A 20359-nucleotide genomic window follows, 5' to 3' on the forward strand; every position below is an offset into this window, starting at 1 on the left:
GCAACCCTGAAAGATAGAATAATGCAGCATGTGTGGCAAATCAATGCAGATCTGTTGCATTCCACTGTAGAAAATGTCATTCACAGGATGCAGTTCTTGGAACACCTGGAAGGAGGATATATTGAACCACATCTGTAAGTTATATGAACACGAAAATTGATTTGTTGTGTATCTGGAAGAATTTTGTACTATTTTTTTATTTTCTGTAAAAAAAAAAACTTTATCACTGAATATTATAATGAATTTACAGTATTTCAAATATAAAGTAATGAGTAGGTCTACTTTCAACAAATACCTAATCTAACTAGGAAAGAGTACCCACCTTTTAATCTTCTTCGTCAAAACCCAGAAATTCAACTCCAGAGCTAAATAAGAGACACTTGAAACCTTTTCTAAATCAGAATCTGAGTCCTCATACAACAAATTGTCCTCTGTACCATCCATTGCATTACTAATGCCACATTTCTTAAACGATTTAATCACTGTCTCAGTTTTCACAGCATCCCATGAAGCTTTGACCCACTCACAAACTTGCGAAATGCTAGGTTTCTTCTTGATGGCGTAATCTCAAAATCTGAAGACTTCATCCAGCTGTTCTACTTCTTCATAAATCCCTTAAATGTTTATTAATACAGACATCTAAAGGTTGAAGCTGAATAGTAGACCTCCTGGAATTACAGCTAACTGAGTTTTCAATTCCTTGAGTTTATTTTTAACATCTTCTGTTCTGTGAGAATGAAACTGATCCCATACCAGCAGGGCAGGCTTCTTCAACTCTAGGCGTTCTGGCGGACTGTATATATATATATATCTAGGGTGACCATAATTAAAGAAGAGACATTCAGAACCCTGTAGTGAAAAATGTATTGGATGAAATTCAACCAAACTTCGAGTAAGTACACTCTGGAACATGATAGATAACCAAATGTTATCTATCCATAACTGGGATACTAGAATGTATTCCAGTAACTGGAATACATAACTAACGTAACTAGAATGCTCTAACACACTGCAAGAAAGAAATCGCATAACTCGGAACAAAAAAAATTTCCAGAAATGAAATTAATAAAAAACAGTATCGGCGTATAAGACTCACCCTGTTTTTCAGACCTATTTTTAAAGAAAAAAAGTGCATCTTATATGCCGGCAAATACAGTATATATTATGTGAAGTAGATTAAATGACTGGAAACCGAGAGATAAAAATAGAAACACTATATATTTTTTTAAATAAACCACACAACACTGCCCGCCTGGTTGACTGAGTACATAGCGTATCCGTTCTCCAGCCAAAAGGATGCTGGTTCGAATCCCACCGTGGGGATGTTTGTGATTATTGTCTGTGGAAATACTAGTGGTGGTGGTTGGTGGTAGATAGCTTTGGTGTAGTTGCAGTCAGTTGGTGATTGAATCGTGGAGACAGAGTTGTGAAGCAGGTGCCCTCCCTCGATCAGTCTTTGGACTCCCTGCAGGTGTCAAATAATAAAAATAATAAAAACTAGTTTCATCTTCTTAGAAGACTTCATTGGATGCGTTACATGAATAAGAAAAAAATACAAATAAACATTGCAAGAGAATAGCTATAAATTAAAATGCCAATGTATTGACATTTGAAAGCATTCCATGTACCACTTCATTGTTGAGCACATGCATGTTTTCATAATCGTGTGAATGCCAAAGTTGGATAGGTGCAGTGATCATGTACTCATCATGTCCTTGTAATCATGTCCTCAATTCTGCTGACACTTACAATGACAACTTTATCACTCACCCAGTCATATGGAACAAATCAGAGAACATGTTTGGATACTATGACAAACTCGAAAAAGGAATTGTGGAATCTAAGGAACTCATCCTCAGTCCAATACATCTCAGCACTAACCTTAGCTATAATCTCTCTGATTTTCACTGTGTCTATTCTCTCACATGTTTGTTTGTATTTCTCTCATGAATAAGAGAGAAATATTTTGTTTGTTTGTATTTCTCTCTTATTCATGTAATACACTCAAAGAAGTCTTCTAAGAAGATGAAACTAGTTGTGCAATTTAATTAAACAAATTAGTGTTTCTATTTTTATCTCTTAGCTTCATCATCATCATCAAATTCTTGCCATGTACCCTCAAGGGGTGTACAGCATATGATAGTACTACATGAAAAAAATTACATCATTACTAACTTCCTATCTACAATTTTCCTTCAAACCAACCAGTCTGTTACTTGTCAAGACTCCAACATTATCAGATCTTATACTTCTATCATCTAAGGCACTTTGTACCGTATCAATCCACCTATATCTTCTTCTTCCTCTGGGTCATTTTTCTGCCAGCCTGGCAGAGGAATTTGTTTTGCTAATCATTCCTCGCCCATTCTGTTTAAGTGACCATACCACCTGAGATTAGCTCTGCTAATGCATTCCTGGATGCTGACAATGTCAAGTTCTTTCCTAATAACCTCATTTTTAATATGATATTGCTATTGATGCCATCTGTTTATGCCTATAATCTTTCTCAGTACTCTCATATCTGCAGTCTCTAGTCTTTGGTTAAGTGTTTTACTTCTGACCCAGCTCTCAGATCCATAAGATAAAACTGGTTTGAACACTGTCTTGTATAGCTAATTTAGTGTTCTGACTAATTTCTCTCTTATACCATGTGAATTTATTCAATTGACTTCCCACCATACCAGCTTTGCTGATTCTGTTGTCTATTTCTATATTTAATTTACCATCTTCTTCTTCTGCAGCTTCTCCCACTTAAGTGGGGTCACTGTTTTTTATGAGTCTCCTCCACACCTTCCTGTCTTGGGCTGTCACCACATCCAAGTTCTTCATCTTCAAGTCCTCTTCTACCAGCTCCCTCCATCTCTTCTTTGGCCGCCCACGCTTCCGCCTTCCTTGCACATCCATGTGCATGACCCTTCTTCCCACATATTCGTCCTCTCTCCTCATCACATGACCAAACCATCTCAACCTTGCCTCCTGTATTTTCGCTCCTAAGTTCGTAACTTTCACTGTTCCCCTGACATAGTCATTTCTCAGATGATCCTTTCTGGTCACACCGCACATCCACCTAAGCATTCTCATCTCTGCTACTTCCATCCTGCTAATGTTATTTTTCCTCAGGGCCACAGTTTCTATAGCATATGTCATAGCTGGCCTCACTACTGTCCTATAAATTTTGCCTTTCAGATTGATCGGCACCCTCTTATCACATAACACTCCAGCCATCTCCCTCCAGTTCCTCCAACCTGCTTGTATCCTGCATCCCACTTCCTTCTCACCTCCTCCATCTTCTTCCACTGTCGAACCTAAGTATCTAAAGTCTCTCACCTTCCTGATGACATTTCCTTCCAGCTCCAGGTCTGTCTCCTGGCCACCGCCCACTGTGCAACACATATACTCTGTCTTACTTCTACTCAGTCTCATACCTCTCTCTTCCAGTACTTTTCTCCATCTTTCCAGTTTAGTTTCCGCTTCTTCTCTTGAATCTACACACAGCAAGATGTCATCTGCATACAGCATTGTCCAAGGTGCATCTTCTCTCACCTCCTCTGTTACCACCTCCATCACAATATTAAACAGAAACAAACTTAATGCTGACCCTTGATGCAAGCCAACTGTTACTTGAAAACTTTCTGTCTGTCCCAAACAGGTCCGAACACTTGTCTTCACATTTCTGTACATTTCGTGCACCAACCTGACATATTTCTCTGGCACCTTCTTCTCCCTCAGACACCTCCAGACTTCTTGCCTTGGCACTCTATCGTATGCTTTCTCCAGATCAATAAATACCAGATGTAGCTCCCTTTGTTTCTCTCGATATTTTTCCATCATCTGTCGTAACCCAAAGATAGCATCTGTTGTTGATCTACCAGGCATGAAGCCAAATTGTTCCTCCGCAATCTCCACCTCCTCCCTCAATCTTCCATCAAGAACCCTTTCTAGGATCTTCATTGTGTGGGACATCAACTTTATTCCTCTGTAATTTTTACAGTCTTGTGCATCCCCTTTACCCTTGTAGATGGGAACAAGAGTACTCTCCCTCCATTCCTCGGGTATATTTTCCTGTTGGTAAACTTTCATGAACAGGTCCCACAGCAGGTCAATTCCCTCTTCCCCCAGTGCCTTCCATGCCTCCACTGGAATTCTGTCGGGGCCCACCGCTTTTCCATTCCTCATCCTCTTCATGGCCTCCATCACTTCCATTCTACTGATGTTCTGCACCATCCCCTCAGAAGGCTGCCCATCTCCTCTGTGAGTCCTTGCATTTTCCTCATTCAGAAGTCCCTCAAAGTATATTTTCCATCTGTTTCTTATGTCCACATCCCTCCATAATACTCTTCCTTCAGCATCTTTGATCTGCCTCACATGTAAGATGTCCTTAGCTGCTTTATTTCTACATTTCGCTAGTTGGTAAATTTTTCTCTGTCCTTCCTTTGTTTCTAATTGATCATACAGATCTTGATATGCCATGGCCTTCTCCTGTGCCACAACTCTCTTGGCTTCTTGCTTTCTCTCTTTGTACACCTCTCTGTCCTCTTCCACTCTTGACTCATCCCACTTCTGCTTTGCCTTCCTCTTAGCTGTCACTGCCACTTGTACATCATTATTCCACCACCAACCCTCCTTCTGCTCTCTAATCTTTCCAGATGTCTCACCAAGCACCTCGATTGCACAGCTCAGGATTACTTTTGAATTATGTTTCCACCAATCTTGTACACTTTCCAGTCCATCTGAAATCCTCTCTAACACTCTCTCCCTAAAATGATTCCTCACACTCTCTTCTTTTAAGCGAAACCACTTAATTGTCTTCATCCCATGGCAACCAGAAGTTCTTATCTTCGATCTTAATTTAAAGTCTGCGCACAGCAGTCGGTGTTGTTGTGCTACTTGATCTGTTGGAATTACCTTACAATTTGTCACAACCTTAAGATGTTTTCTTCTAGTCAAAATGTAGTCAATTTGTGAGCTGTTGTTACCACTTCTAAATGTTATCAAATGTTCTTCCCTCTTGAAGAAAAACGAGTTCACAATTGCCAGATCAAACGCTACTGCAAAGTCCACAACCCTCTCTCCTTCCTGGTTCATCATTCCCACTCTGTGGCCACCATGCACCCTTTCACAGTCTCTATTCTGTCTTCCTATGTGCCCGTTCAAGTCTCCTCCGACAATCACCATCTCATTTTCTTCCAATTCCCTCATTTCTTCATCTAACACGTTCCAGAACTCATCTTTTTCCTCTGCTGTACAACCAACTTGCGGGGCATATACACATAATACGACCACCCGCTCTTCTCCAAGACCCAATTTCATTCGCATGATCCCGTCGTTCCTTCTACCCACGTCCAGTACTTCACCCTTCATTCTGCCACACACCACAATTCCTACACCATTTCTTCCCTCGTTATTCGCTCCAGAGTAGAACAGTTTATATCCATCTCCCAGTTCCTTTGCCTTTCTCCCTTTCCACCTTGTCTCCTGCACACATAAAATGTCCAACTTCCTCTTCCTCATCATGTCTGCCACCTCTCTTCCCCATCCAGTCATGCTTCCAACATTCAGTGTTCCCACTCGCAACATCCTCTCCACCTGCTGGGCTCACTTCTTTAACCGCACCCGCCCTTGATGCGGTAGCCCTCGTCCACTTCTCACAGCTGTAGGACGATGTGGCTGCGCGTCGCTTAAGGGGTACGCCCTAGCCCTTATATCATTTTCTCTTCGACTCATAATCATATTTTGATTTGGCACTGAAGTTTTACGACTGGATGCCCTTCCTGACATCAACCCTCGCATTTATCCGGGCTTGGGACCGGCACCTATTGAGGCTAGCTTGCCTCCTTCGGTGGCTGCATAAGACGAAATGACTTAGCAAGATAGGAAAGACTCACCCCTAGCCCTCGAATACTCTAATAGCATCAGGGGGAAGGAGCAAGGAGAGGAGAAAGAAGCAAAGAAAGAAGAGGAGGGACCAGTCTACAGAATAATATAACAGATATATATTACATGAAGTAAGGCATGGTCCAGCATCAGGTACCTCGGGTTTGCGATGCCCGTACTCACTAAAGTGAGCCCTTGAGCATTCTATATTTAATTTACCATCTTCACTAAAAATCGTGCCTAAGTAGCTGAAATGTTTTACTTGTTACACACGTTCTTCATTCACAACATAGTTGACCTTTTCAGTGATTTTGCCTATTTTCATTGTCTTTGTCTTTTTATTGCTGACCTTCATACCATGTCTATTACAACAGTTATTCAATTTAGTCAGAGAATCTTGCAGACTTATAGCAGATTTATTTAGAAGTGTATAACATCATCCGCATAAAGCAAAGAGCTAACATTAAGATCTCCAATTTTGATATCATGTTTAATACCACTTTCCTTCATAATGTGATCCATATAGATAATGAATAACAGAGGGGATAATGTACATTCTTGTCTTACACCAGATTTAACATTAACCCAACTTTCGTGTACTTCCTTCAATTTTAACTGCTGACTTACAGCTCAAATAAAGACTAAGTATTGCTTGATATAATGCCCCATTGACACCATATAACTGTAGCATATTGAATAGCTTCTCTCTTGACACCTTGTCATATGCCTTTTCCAGATCGACAAAACTTAAATACAGATCTTTGTTATATTCCCATGCTTTCTCCACTATTTGTCATAAAGTGAAAATCTGATCCTGACAGCCTCTATTTGGCCTGAATCCAGCTTGTTCTTCACCAAGCTTTCTTTCACAATCCTTCTCAACAGTTTCTCAAGTAAACTTGCATATATCTTACCAGGAACACTCAGTAGGGAAATACCTCTGTAATTCTCACATTTAGTTTTATTTTCCTTTTTTTATATATGGGTACTATGAGATCTCTGCTCCAATCATCGGGAATTCGTCCGTCTGTCCAGGCTTTCTGAACTATGCAGTGAGTACAGCCACTTTAAGACTTTTATCCCACCATACTTCAGCATTTCTGGTCGAATATCATCTATCTGCTGCCTTTCCACATTTCAAGCCTTTGATGTCTTTTTCTGCTTCAAGTATGGATATGTATTCCTGACCATGCCTGGTCAGTGTTTTTTACCACTGTGCTGTCATCACTGCTTGTTTCATTTTGCAGTTTTTCAAAGTAATTACTCCATATGCCAAGGATATCTTTTTCTATGGTTTTCATGTCGACTTTATTATCTCTAATTCCTTTTACCGCACTCTTTCCTCCATTCCTAAGCTTCTTCAACAACCTCCAGAATATTTGCCACCTTCTTGTTATTTATTTTCTATATTCTTGCCTAAGTCCTCCCATTACTTTTATTTAGCGAGTTTTACACAGTGTTTAGCATTCTTGCATTCGTCTCTGTATTCTCTAAGAGCACAAGGCGACTTATTTGCCAGGAACTTTTGATATGCTTTCTTCCTCTCCTTCACTGCCTTTTTAACTTCATGTGTCTAGCATGGAGTTCTAATTTTTCTATCTTTGCAGACAACTTCACCACATGCCTCTCTAGCTGAATCAATCAGGGCTTTCTTCAACGCTTCCCGCTGAATTTCCAAGGTTTGATTCCTGTTCTCAAACTCTTTCATTTTTTCTTCAATAATCTTTGTGAAATTTAGTCTACAGTTGACATCTGAGAGCTGCTCAACTTTTATTCACTTTAAAACTTTCTTACATGTTATTCTTTTCAATATGAAATTCAATTTTATTCTGCTCAAAACTAAATAGTGATCACTTCCAATTTCAAATCCTCTGTACACTCTGGTGTCCTGCACCAGGGAGAAAACATCACTATCAACAATAACATAGTCAATGAGACTTTTCTTATTCCTTGCCTCTCTTGATCTGAATTTGTGCACATTTTTATGTTGGAACGTGGTGTTAGTAATAACCAGTCCATGTCCTGAACAGAAATCCAACAGATATTTGCCATTATATTATTATTAGCTTTTCTCCAAATTTTCCCAAAATATTTTTGTATGTCTCATAATCATTTCCTACTCTGCTATTGAGATCCCCAACAAGGACCAACTTTTCATTTTTCATTGTGTCAGTTGCTTTTTCTAAAGCCTCAAAGAATTCCTCCACTTCTACCTTAGTAGAACCTTCTGTGGGACCATAGGCACAAATAAGTCTCATTGTCCAGTTCCCCATTCTCATATTTGCCCACATAGACTGACTGCCATTACGAAGATTAGCCTCGTATTTAGTGTTGAATACTATGGCTACCCCTTCTTTTCCGTGATTGTGATTGCCTGAATATAACATTTTGTATTTATTGCTCAGAAAGATCTCACCAGTTTTTGTCTTCTTTGTTTCAGTCACCCCTATTATGTCGATCTGGTACTTATGTAATTCCGCAGCTAGCTCCATTTCTTTGCCATTCAGGCTTCTTATGTTAATAGTACTGATCTTTAACTGTGGTGATGTTGAGTTGTGGTGTGTTTTCAGATTTGTTCCAGTAGCTGACTTTTTGCTGTTCGTCCTGGTTCCCTGGCGAAAACAACGGGGGCTTGTTTAGCCGGGCGACGCCCTAGCCGGCATGAAATTTTCTCATGTTGTACCATCATTTTTTATTTTCTTAGCTTTCTTTTAGCTTTCAGTCATTTAATCTGCTTCAAATATTTTTCTCAGCCAAATAAATGCTATATATATATATTAATAATAAATGTCAAGCTTTATATAAATCTTGATTTACTACCTACTTATACCTGACAGGCATGGATGTTGGGCACATTATTCATAACTTATTTTAATTTTGTATGAAAAGAAGTATTACAGCTGAGCAGAAATTGATATCATCCATGATGGCATCCCCCAAGTTTTTTGCAGCTCATTATATAACACATTCGTATACTCCTGGAGTATATGTAGTTCCCTCTGACTGTGAGTTGGCCTACTATTGACAGTTAGGAAGATCTGTTAATATCTGCCTTGGAGAACATAAGAAATATATCTAGTACCATTATTATAGCAACTGAAAACTGACAGAGCGCACTTGCCTTTGGATACCCTTTCACACAGGATTAGATGGAAGAAAACCACAGTGTGCTATATAGAAGTTGTTACAGGTCAGAAAGACTATTTTTAAATTCACTAGTGCTTATGAAATATTCTCCTAACCTTAACAAGTATGGCTACATTAATCTACCACAAAAATTGGACACTATCATCTCAACATCAACTTGTACTCAGGTGTAATATTTTTTTTATACAATATCAGAGGGTGCTAACTTTAGATCTTTTGCCCATTATGTTCTGAATTGTTTCACTTACTCATTATTGCATGTAAAGTATAACATGTTATTATGCTAAAGATGCTGGTTTGAAATCCAGTGAAATATAAGCAAATTAATAAACATTCTTTTATAATTTAGTTTTGTTTTGTGTTGGAATACTGTTAAAATTAAAATAAGTTATGTTTATTCACTGATATAAATTTGAATATTGTCGTCAGAAAATTTTTCTGAGTGAGTATGCTAAGAATTAATTTCTTTATTAAAATTAATATCACTGAAAGCATATACTTAATTACAGAATTATACTTCTTTCTGGTATTCTCTTCTAATATAGATTGAAGACTTAATATATATTAGGTATAGGTGATTTTATTTATTGAAGAAAAGTGGCTAAAAGGCTTCATTCTGTCATTATTTGTATTTTATTTAAGCATGTGGAAGTGATATTCCTGTAGCAGAATATGGCAGCATAAATTCACCAGGGTATCCTGGTAAATATCCAGCTCTCCGTGATTGTTATTGGTTTGTTCGTGTTGCACTAGGAAAGAGAATCCAATTTCACTTTGCTACATTGCAGCTAGAGCATCATGAAAATTGTTCCTATGACTTCTTACAGGTAATTTATTTTACTGATTAGCATCTTCTGTGCAAAAATTTAAATGTTTACGTAGAGGATGCTATTTCTTGATGGAAGTTGTTTTCCACTTTTATGCTATGAATTATACATTTGGTTTAATCCTTTATCCAAGCATAAGCAAACAAGGTTTGCTCCTGAAGTAATTTCAGGACTTGTTTTCCACTTGGTTATGTTATGAATTATATATTTGGTTTAATCCTTTATCCAAGTGTAAGAAAACAAGTTTTGCAGAACACAACTTCCATCAACTATCTCTAATCCAGAGAATTTTAATAATAAGGTGTGACACCTTTTTGGCTACTCGTATATGGAAATATGACTTCTGCATTACTCTTCCACCTTGGTATCACCACCTGTGGGTCTAGCTCCCACTGATGAGACCTCAATAAAGGTCAAAACCAGTCTGGGTAGTAACCCTTCCCTTAATGCATAGCATTATACATGTCTGCAAGGAGATGTGCTTTGCATTATGGAATACTAAGGCAAGTGATGTGGAGTCATACCACCTTTGCCATAAGATGCCCAACTCCTGAAATTCCTTCAGGCACAAACCATGTTTGCTTACACTTGGATAAAGGATTAAACAAAATATATAATTTGATGCTATCTCTTCATTCCAGTTTATAATACCATAATTTAAATCACCCATAAAAACTATGCTTTTCTTTCTCACTAACATTTAAATTTCTTGCTCACCAGCAGTAACATAATTTCATGCTGTCGACCATTACCTCACACTATACTCCTACAGCCACCACTCCCACTGTTTCTTTGCTCTCTGTATTTCAAAGTTGCTTGGCATAAATTCCCTGTTATCATCAACAGCACTCCCCTCTCCCTTCTTGTCTTTCTTATCCTGATGAGAAATATCATATCCTTGCATTTCTCTTCCTATCATGATACCATCCTCATCCAACCATGTTTCAATTATTCCAACTATTTTTGGTGAATAAAATTGGTCATGGCAACAATTTCTTCTTTCTTATTTCTGATACTCTCACTGTAAATAAGCATAGCAATTCATTTAAGTATGCATCTAAGTCTTATCCATGTCATTCCATCTATAATTTTTCCACATCTGATTATTTTCATATCCTGTAACCTAATATATCTCTCCAGACGCAACTATTCCATATGCATCTTTCCATTCCTATTAGGACTACTATCCTCATATATATTCATTAGCAGCTCCATAAGTCAATTGTCTTCACTGACTATCCACATCTCTCTGTTCATCTTGTTTCCTTTTCTTGCATTCTCACACTGCTTGATATTCACAAGAACTTCAGTCTGACTTGCTCCACTCTCCTATCAAGAAGGTCTAATGTAATGCTTCCACATCACTTCTGACCTTTTCTGATCTCTTGTTCACATTATTCATTACTCTCCCTTCCAGTGACAGTCTCTCCATTCGATTCACACCAGTTTAATTTAAATGCAGTCTATCCGTTTTACACAGTTTCGTTTGTCCTGCAAATGCATTCCACACATAAATAAACCACACTACTTTCTCTTCAAATTGCTCTGCTAGTATGTGATTCCTAATTTTTGCTTACCCTTCAACTCATCTTTGGCATTCCCTGACAATACACCATCTTTCAACCACCACTGGCTATTGTCTTTTACTCCTCAGTAATTGCCTGATCTCTATCATGTTATTTATTCATTTTGCTATTTTTAGCAGATGACAACATAGATGATATAACTAAAATAATTTTTTAACTGTTCCTATACTTATATTTTGCCAAAGTCAAATTTGCATTATCATGGTATAGTACAAAAGCAAACCTATGCTTCACCTATGAAGTGAAGAAATAAAGCAAGGTCTAATACCTGAAATAAGGAAATGCTTTTTATACTTACATACAAAGTGGCCTTTTTCCTGCTGATTCTATGGCTTGTGTCCAAGGCATGGACTTCTATTCTCACTATTCCCTGTAGAATACAGGAAATAGTAATTAAATTCTTTTAGTTATTATATCATCAACATTTTCATCTCCTTCCTACAAACCAGTATGGATAACAATCAACATTTAAGTCTGAACATAATACCATAGAATATGTTACATGAGACTTAAAAATCTTGAAAAGAAAAAAAAAAGATATCATTTTACAGAATGCATATTAAAAGAGAAACGAGGGTTATAAAAGATAAAACAGAAAATAGATAAATTATATGAAAAGAAAGAATATGTAATTTTTAACGGAGGAAACAGTACAGTACTGGTTAGCTTCTCAACATTATAAGTACATTCATAACTTCAAGTCTAACAATTTAAGTTGAACTTAAATAGTATCCTCCAGCTCTAGTGGAGGATATTTAAGTTCAACTCTGTGTTTATAATAAATTTAGTTTAATCCTTTATCCAAGTGTGAGCAAACAAAGTTTGCGCCTGAAAGTATCTTCAGGACTGGGGTAAGGTGGTACAACACCAGGCCACTCCTTGCAAAGGTGGAGCAAGCTACCAACACTCCTATTTCCCATAATGCAAAACACATCTCCTTGCAGATATGTCTAATGTTAATGCATTAAGGGAAGGGCCACAACCCAGACTAGTTTCGACCTTTATTGAGGTCTCTTCAGTGGGAGCCAGGCCCAAGTGGAGATACCAGGCAGAAGCATTAGCAGGTCATCTCTACCTATAGGAGTTGCCAAATGGTGTGCCACCCTTTTTTAATAAATTACTCTGGATTTAGAGAAAGATGTTGAAAGTTTATTTTTCACTTGGTTAGAGTATAATAAATTTAGTTTAATCCTTTATCCAAGTGTGAGCAAACAAAGTTTGCACCTGAAAGTATCTTTAGGACTGGGGTAAGGTGGTACAACACCTTTGCAAGGAGTGCCCTGGTGTTGTACCACTTTACCCCAGTCCTAAAGATACTTTCAGGTGCAAACTTTGTTTGCTCACACTTGGATAAAGGATTAAACTAAATTTATTATACTCTAACCAAGTGAAAAATAAACTTTCAACTCTGTGTTTAGCTAGGTTAGCGTTCATTGCTGTTTGAGGTTATGATATTTGCACAACAGTTAGTTGTTCAAAGAAACATTTCAGTACATGAAAAGTAGTGAAAGAATAGGGAGGCCTCCTGGAAATGTGTAAGATGTGGTTAGCAAGGTTTCAAGGATCAATATATTTTTATTTTAAGGTATGTGAGTAGAATGGATTTACTAGAAACATATACAGGTAATTTGTCAGTTAACAAGTTTAGTTATAAGTATGATAGATATTGTGTGAATAATGGTAAGGATATTCCATAGAGGTGGTATATATATATAATAATAATAATGGGAAGAGTGGAATGTGTTGTGACTGATAGCAGTACTAATTAGTTCCAGATATTCATTATTACAGACATGTTGCGTTCTGAATGAGATTCCTTATGCTGAGCCTGTTACCTGCTAAGCAGTGTATAAGAATAATAATGATAATAATAATAATCATAATAATAATACAAAGCTAGAATTGTTTAGCACATTCGCTGCCAACTACGAGTATACTCGTAGTTAGTATATGAGCTTCACAAGCCAACTACGAGTATACTCGTATGTCGATTTACCAACCTCCTATGCCAAACACGAGTTATCCCTTTGTATAATTACCTTAATTTGGACCCTTGGATTCTGAATAAAGCAGAGAGCATGTCTGGGGGCTTGGTAGAGGAGAAATAATTTCAACTAAAATATAGTATATTGTGTATATGCCTCAGATGCCAACTACGAGTATACTCGTAGTTAGTATATGAGCTTCACAAGCCAACTACGAGTATACTCGTATGTCGATTACCAACCTTGTATGCCAAGCGCGAGTTAATCCATAGTATAACATTGTAATTTGGAAATCAATTTTAAACTCGGCTTGCCTCAATATTTTGTAAAGCATATAAATTGGTTTGTTCTACTAAAATTGTGAGAAAATCTTCAGAAAAGAAAAGTTCAACCAACCTTTTGATACTGAAATTTCCAGTGTCAATTTTAAAACCTGCAGTTTCAACAAAGAGCCCCCAAAGTCAAATTGTGGGGGCTCTTCTTCTGAATTTTCCCAATAAGTTGATGTTGATGTATTTGGCTGGTTGCTAACTTCATCTTCAAAAGTTTCTTCATTATCGGAGTCACCGCTAGAGTCGTCTGTAGGATCATCTTCGGAATCGGAACCAAATATTTCATGAAATTCATCATCGCTCATATTAGCATAAGCTTCTACTTCTATATCAGTAAGTTTTCTTTTACTGGTCATGGCAAAATTGAAGGTTCTTAGAGACTAGAAACTAAAACTGAACTAGACGCAATAAACACTGGCATCAGCACATGTAATATATAGATGGAAGTGATATGAGATTACTCGTAGTTGGCGTATGAAACAAAATTCGATCTGATAAGCCGGCTACGAGATTACTCGTAGTGACCTTGAAGACGCGAAAAGTGCTTGGCGTGCGGGAACAAACTATGACTGAGTAGCGTGGCAGCGAACGTGTTAATTATTTCTTAAAAATGGACACTTTTCTTGCTGGAGTTGATGAATGTCATGCTTGAAGAGATCAAATCATCTAAATAATAATCTTAGAAGTTATTTCATTCTATTCATACATATGAATTTTAAACTTCATGAATGCTTGGGATAACAATATTATTGTTATTATCACACCCACCATGGAGATTGCACACACATCATGGGAGATTCATTCAGCTGACAACATACATGCATAAATATATATATATATATATATATATATATATGCATCTTAACATACTTAACTATCCCTGTAATAACAACATATTCTGGTAATGCATTCCATTCATCCACAATTTCCCATGTAAAAAATCTACCTCTCACATCACACCTTCTTCATCACATTGTTACATAACTCCCAGGAATAGCCTCTAGTTCTTCACCTTTTGCCTTCATTCTGTTTATAAGTCCCTCTGAATCAATCAAATAAAATAATCTCACTAACTTGAACGTCTCTATCATATCACCCCTTTTCCTACTATCTACCAAACTCTGTAATCCAAATTACTTCAACCTCTCGCGATAGCAATATTCAACAGCCCTGATATTTTCTTACTCACTAGTATCTGGACTCTCTTCACTGTTCCCACATCACAATAAAATCCATGTGACTAAATCTGAACACAGCAGTAAAAGTGGTCTGACCACTGTTTTATATAATAGTGTAACCAGCTCCTTATCCCTACGTGTTAGCGTACTGCTTTATCATAGTGGAACTGCGATGTGCTTCTTTTCAACACTTGCAATATGCCCTCTATACATCAGTGTACTGTCAACCATCACTCCCAAATCTTTAATCTCATGCAATTCTCATGCACTCCATCAATAGAGTTATATTTCACACAGACTTATATTTCAATACCTTGCACTTATTAATATTAAAACTGCAACCCTGCTCCTTCTGCAAATCAAACGTCTACTTAAATGTTCAAGGGAATTAGCATCAGCAGTGCTACTTATAAGATTCCCAGTTAGTCCACATGATATATCATTTAAAAACAAGTTAAAAAGCAGGTTCTTGAGAACAGAACAGAACGCACTGGCTCATTGGTTACCCTCCTATTTTCAAGAATTGCTCCATCTTGCACAACTTGCTGCTATCGGTCAGAGAGCCAATCTACCAATCTAGAACCAGTATACTATTTGCATCCATCCTCTGCAGCTTATACTCCAACCCAATCTTCATGTGGTAATCTGTCCAACTCATTTGTAATGTCCAAGAATATCAATGTATACGAATCCTCCTTCGTTAATTAGGATTCGTATCATATCATATTTTATGATAAGGTAACACTTGTTACCTTATCATAAAATATGAGTAGCTAAAACAAGACCTGCCATTTATAAATCCATCTGAACATCATCGTAAAGAATGCTATATCCATCAACCCAATCTTCTGTTCTAATCCTGACCAATCGCATACCTCAAATACAGCTCCAATTATACAGATTAATCTATAATTGGAAAATTCTATCCTAGAACTATACTTGTGGAGTGGTACTATTTTACCTTCATTCCATTCCTTAGAAACCTTATCTGCTGCAAGATTTTCTTTAAATAACCAGGTCAAGGGCATAACTAGCTGTCTTGCACATTCTTTAAAAATACGTGGTGATATGTCAACCATGTCCACAGCCTTATTAACATCTAACCCAATCAATATATGATAAACCTCTGATTCTTTCAGTTCAGTTATCCTAATATTTGCCTCCCATCTACATATTGCATGGAATAAATTACATCAGTATGATGTACACTGATAAAATGCTCATTCAGTAATTCCATTATATCCTTTGACTGGTCATTCAGCTGCCATGACTATTCACCATTGTCAAACCTGCCATAATTATTCTTCCCCTTGCCATGTAGCAAAGAATTCCCTGGAATTAACTTTGGCCTGCCCAACAAATCTTCTAACTCACTTACTCAGATGTCTGTATCATAATACCTCTTTTCCTACTGTCTACAAAACTCTGCAGTCCAAATTACTTCACCTCTCTCTCTCCATAGCATCATTTGACAGCCTTCATATTTTCTTAGTCAATAATATCTGGACTCTCTTCACTGGTCCCACATCACAATGAAATCCAGGTGACCAAATCTGGGCACAGTAGTAAACTTCATAATACACTTTTCTTCCTTTACCATACTCATCACCCTTCCTAGCTTAAAGTTTGTACTCTTCATTGTCTGATTGCCACAAACTATCTTTTACCTCATAAATTAGAGCAAGGTTTCCCAAACTTTTTTTTCCGTGGCCCGGTTATTTTAATACTTCATCTTTGTGACCCACTAAGCTTTTTATGGCCAATAGGTAAAATAAAACAGATTTGAATGTTCATAATAGAGTTTTCATTTATTATTATTATAATAAAGAAGCATTTTCTCTTATGAAAATATAAAGAAATTAAACTAAAGCCAAGAAATTTATTAATGAGAAGTGTGATGCTGTTGTTTGTTAACTAGAAACTTCAGGTTTGGAGGCAAGGTACACGTAATCAGTAAATACAAAAAAATATGCTCTCTCTCAATGCTTAACATGGTGGATGAGTAAAAACAGCTAAACAATTTGGCTGGTGGCACGGTTGCCACCGCGCAGCCTCGCCATCAGTTGAGCTACTTTACTGCAAACAAAGAGACTGTGAAATGGCGACACGGACGTGGATGGAGCGCATTTTTTTTGTCTCTATTAATTAAATTATTTATTCATTAGTCCTGATTAAATGCTGTTTACTTGTATTTTAGAGTTTTGTGAAAAAAAGAAAAACCAAAAACACCTAGGTTTTCGAGAGATTTTTTAGGCAACCCGGCATTTAGCTTTCGTGACCCGGTGCTGGGTTGTGACCCACTATTTGGAAAGCGCTGAATTAGAGGAATTGTGTCCACAGTGTTGCAAATGATAGTACATGTGCAGATTTTAAATCTGTGTGCTGTGAAATTGAACTTAACATGCTAGTATATCTCATAGGATTCCATTATAGGCCATGGAATGTAGAGAATATTGATTGTGAAATGTTTAAGCAAATTGGTTGAGCATTTAAAAAAAAATTATCCTGATGGAAGGCTTTCATTTTAGGAATATAGAATAAAAGGAGGTGATAGTATATGTGAACAAGAGGAGTGAGTTTGTTGAATTTTTGAGGGATAAATCAGCATGTGACTAAAGCAACTAAAGGCTTTTGTGATACTTTACAAGATGTAGTTGTTAATGAGCTATTGACAGTGCTGCCAGTTGGTGAGAGAGTGATCATGAGGAACTTGTTTGGAAAGTGGTGAAACAAGAAGAGGCGGCCAAAAACAGATAAATGGTAAAAATAAGGTGGGTGATTATTATTATTATTCTTATTATTATTATCTGAGACCTCCAGGGATCAAGGACTCACCGGGGGAGGCTGTAAATTATCCAACCCAGCTATCATACCTACCCTTGAATTCATTCACACTAGATGCACTCACTACCCATAAGGGCAAATTATTTCACTCACTCACTGCTCTTTGGGAGAAAAACCTAGCTCTTACCCTTTTCTTGACTGCAAATAAATTTAACTTCCATGGATGTCCCCATGTTCTCTCCCCCACCTTCCATATAATGAAAAATTTCATCAGTTGAAATGCTATAACACTCATTCAAAAGTTTATAGACCTCTATAATTTAACCCCCTTTCTCCTGTTAAACAGAGTCTGTAATCCACATACTCGCAATCTGTCCTCATAATCTAAATCCCATAATCTGAATATAATCTTTGCAACTCTTCTTTGCATCCTTTCCAAAGCTTCTTTATCCCCTTGGAAACTAGGAGACCAAATCTGTGCACAGTAATCCAGATGTGGTCTTATCAAAGCCTTATAAAGAGGCAAAATTACTTCCTTATCCTTACATGTCAAAGTTCGCTTCAACATAGCAATTATCCTCTGAGTTGTATTTGCAACTTTTGCTATGTGATCTTTGAACTTTAAATTCTTATCCACCAATACACCAAGATCCTTTGCCTCTTCAGAATACGTTCCTTTGCCTCTTCAGAATACATTCCTTCAGAATACGTAACGATATATTATTTACATCTAGTCTAGCCTTATTTACATCTAGATTGCTCAACTCCCCATACACCACTTACTCACTTACAGTCAGTCTCTCTTGTCCATCATCAACTGCTCTCAATCTCTCCATGAAGTCACACTCACAAGATTGAAAGACCTTTATGAACTTCGCATTAAGTATCTCCACCACACCTACTGCAACATCTGTCTTTATTCCATTTTCTCCAATCAATGTCATCTTTCCATAATCACTCTTTCTTTTGTTGGCTACATATTGAAAGAACTCTTTATGATTCATTTTGGCTTCATTAGCTAACTGTTCATATCTAACTTTAGCTGCCCTCACGAACCAAGTCACCCTCCTTGCCTGGTCTTTGTAGTCCTCATGGAATTGATTATTTCCACTTCTCTAATGCTGTCTCCATAATGCCCCTTTTTTTTTATCTGTATCGCATGTTTAATCTCTGTATTCATCCATTTCACACCTACCTTATTTAACCTCCTCACCCTTGGAATATATTTAGACATTGCATCTACTAGATAGTTTTTGAAAATCTCTCAAGCTGCATTGATCTGTTTTCCAGCTAACTCCTCAGGGTAGTGCTACACTAAGGCAACTCATAGTAAGGGTGGAGCAAGTTCCGATCACTATTCTTGGTATTTACCCCTAATGTGAAACCCAGCTCCTAGGAGCTGGGTTTCACATTAGGGGTAAATACCAAGCTGTTTGCTACAAACTTGGTATTACTAGGTCTACTTACTCATTGATGAGACCTCAATAAAGGTTGAAACCGGTCTGGGTAGTGACCTTCTCTCATAATGTAGAACAGTAATACAGCTCTTAGGAGCTGGGTTTCACATTAGGGGTAAAAACCAAGAATAGTGATCGGAGCTTGCCTCACCCTTACTATGAGTTGCCTCAGTGTAGCACTACCAAATGGGTCAGATGTTGCACTATCCAGGTATTTGCTTATGCTTGGACTCGCCGAACTTTATATAGTTTCTTATTCGGCTATGAAACAATATGGGATGTAATATCCGTTAACTTAAATAAGTTCATGTCGCCGAATTGAAGCCTTTGGCTCTTCGTATAATTAATAATTTATTCATTCTTTTGAAAACTAGGTGACCAAATCTCTCCACAAATGATGGTAATATTCAGAGTGATTTATAAACATTTACTTGCAAGTAAAACATTAAAATGCAAGTAAATTTACTCGCATTTTATGATAAGGTAATGTTTATAATGTAAGATAGATTCATATATGTTGATATTCTTCAAATGCAAAAGTGTTTGATAGATTACCACATGATAAGTTTGTTTCCAAGCGGCTGAAATAGGAATAGGGTTAGAAATTAGACAAAAAGAACACATAGGTTACGTCGATAATAACAGAGAAGAAAAATCGGGGTTAGCTTTTCATTTCTCAATAATGAACCATTACCATAGAGTGGGACAGAAGCACAATTCCTTACGTAGAGGAGGACTTCCACTCCCGAATTTTTAAAGAGGCCACAGCAGTTGCCTGCTGTATACAAAACCTTAACAGGAACCAAGGACTAATCTTACCCGTGATCTGGAAGACCCTTATTAGATCTCTCAATTCGCCAGAACTGAATTACAGTGCCAACTATAGAACATTCCTAAATAACAAGTGAGATCATACACGCTCTATGCATGTATTGTATGTGCTCTGTTCTTTGTTTAATATAATTGGAATCGGTTGATTATAGTTTGTAACAGTTTTTTACCTTTTAGTGCCTTACATCAGTTATATACCCTGAAGATGCCAACAGCCTTAGTTGGTGAAACTAGTTGATATAACATAGTTGTTTATTATATGCACTTTATCAATATAATCCCATTAAAAGTCATTCCAATATTTTGGTTAGATAGATTGGAGGTTGGCTCTCTGAATGATACCAGCAACTTGTCTATG

The 20359-nt window shown here is 37.3% G+C and overlaps 1 protein-coding gene across 1 annotated transcript in view; it reads left to right on the top strand.

Annotated features, from left to right (window-relative positions):
• The window catches only part of Cubn (Cubilin), a 2223842-nt gene that overhangs the window by 546035 nt on the left and 1657448 nt on the right, over positions 1-20359 (top strand). Inside the window, exon 17 of the mRNA XM_090396294.1 lies at positions 9664-9848. Within this exon, the coding sequence (XP_090252420.1) occupies positions 9664-9848 (185 nt within the window). The remainder of the gene's footprint in view (positions 1-9663; positions 9849-20359) is intronic.

Source organism: Typopeltis vanoorti, chromosome 8, assembly GCF_054136105.1.
Source record: "Typopeltis vanoorti isolate ZY-2024b chromosome 8, IOZ_Tvanoo_1.0, whole genome shotgun sequence".
Taxonomy (NCBI): domain Eukaryota; kingdom Metazoa; phylum Arthropoda; class Arachnida; order Uropygi; family Thelyphonidae; genus Typopeltis; species Typopeltis vanoorti.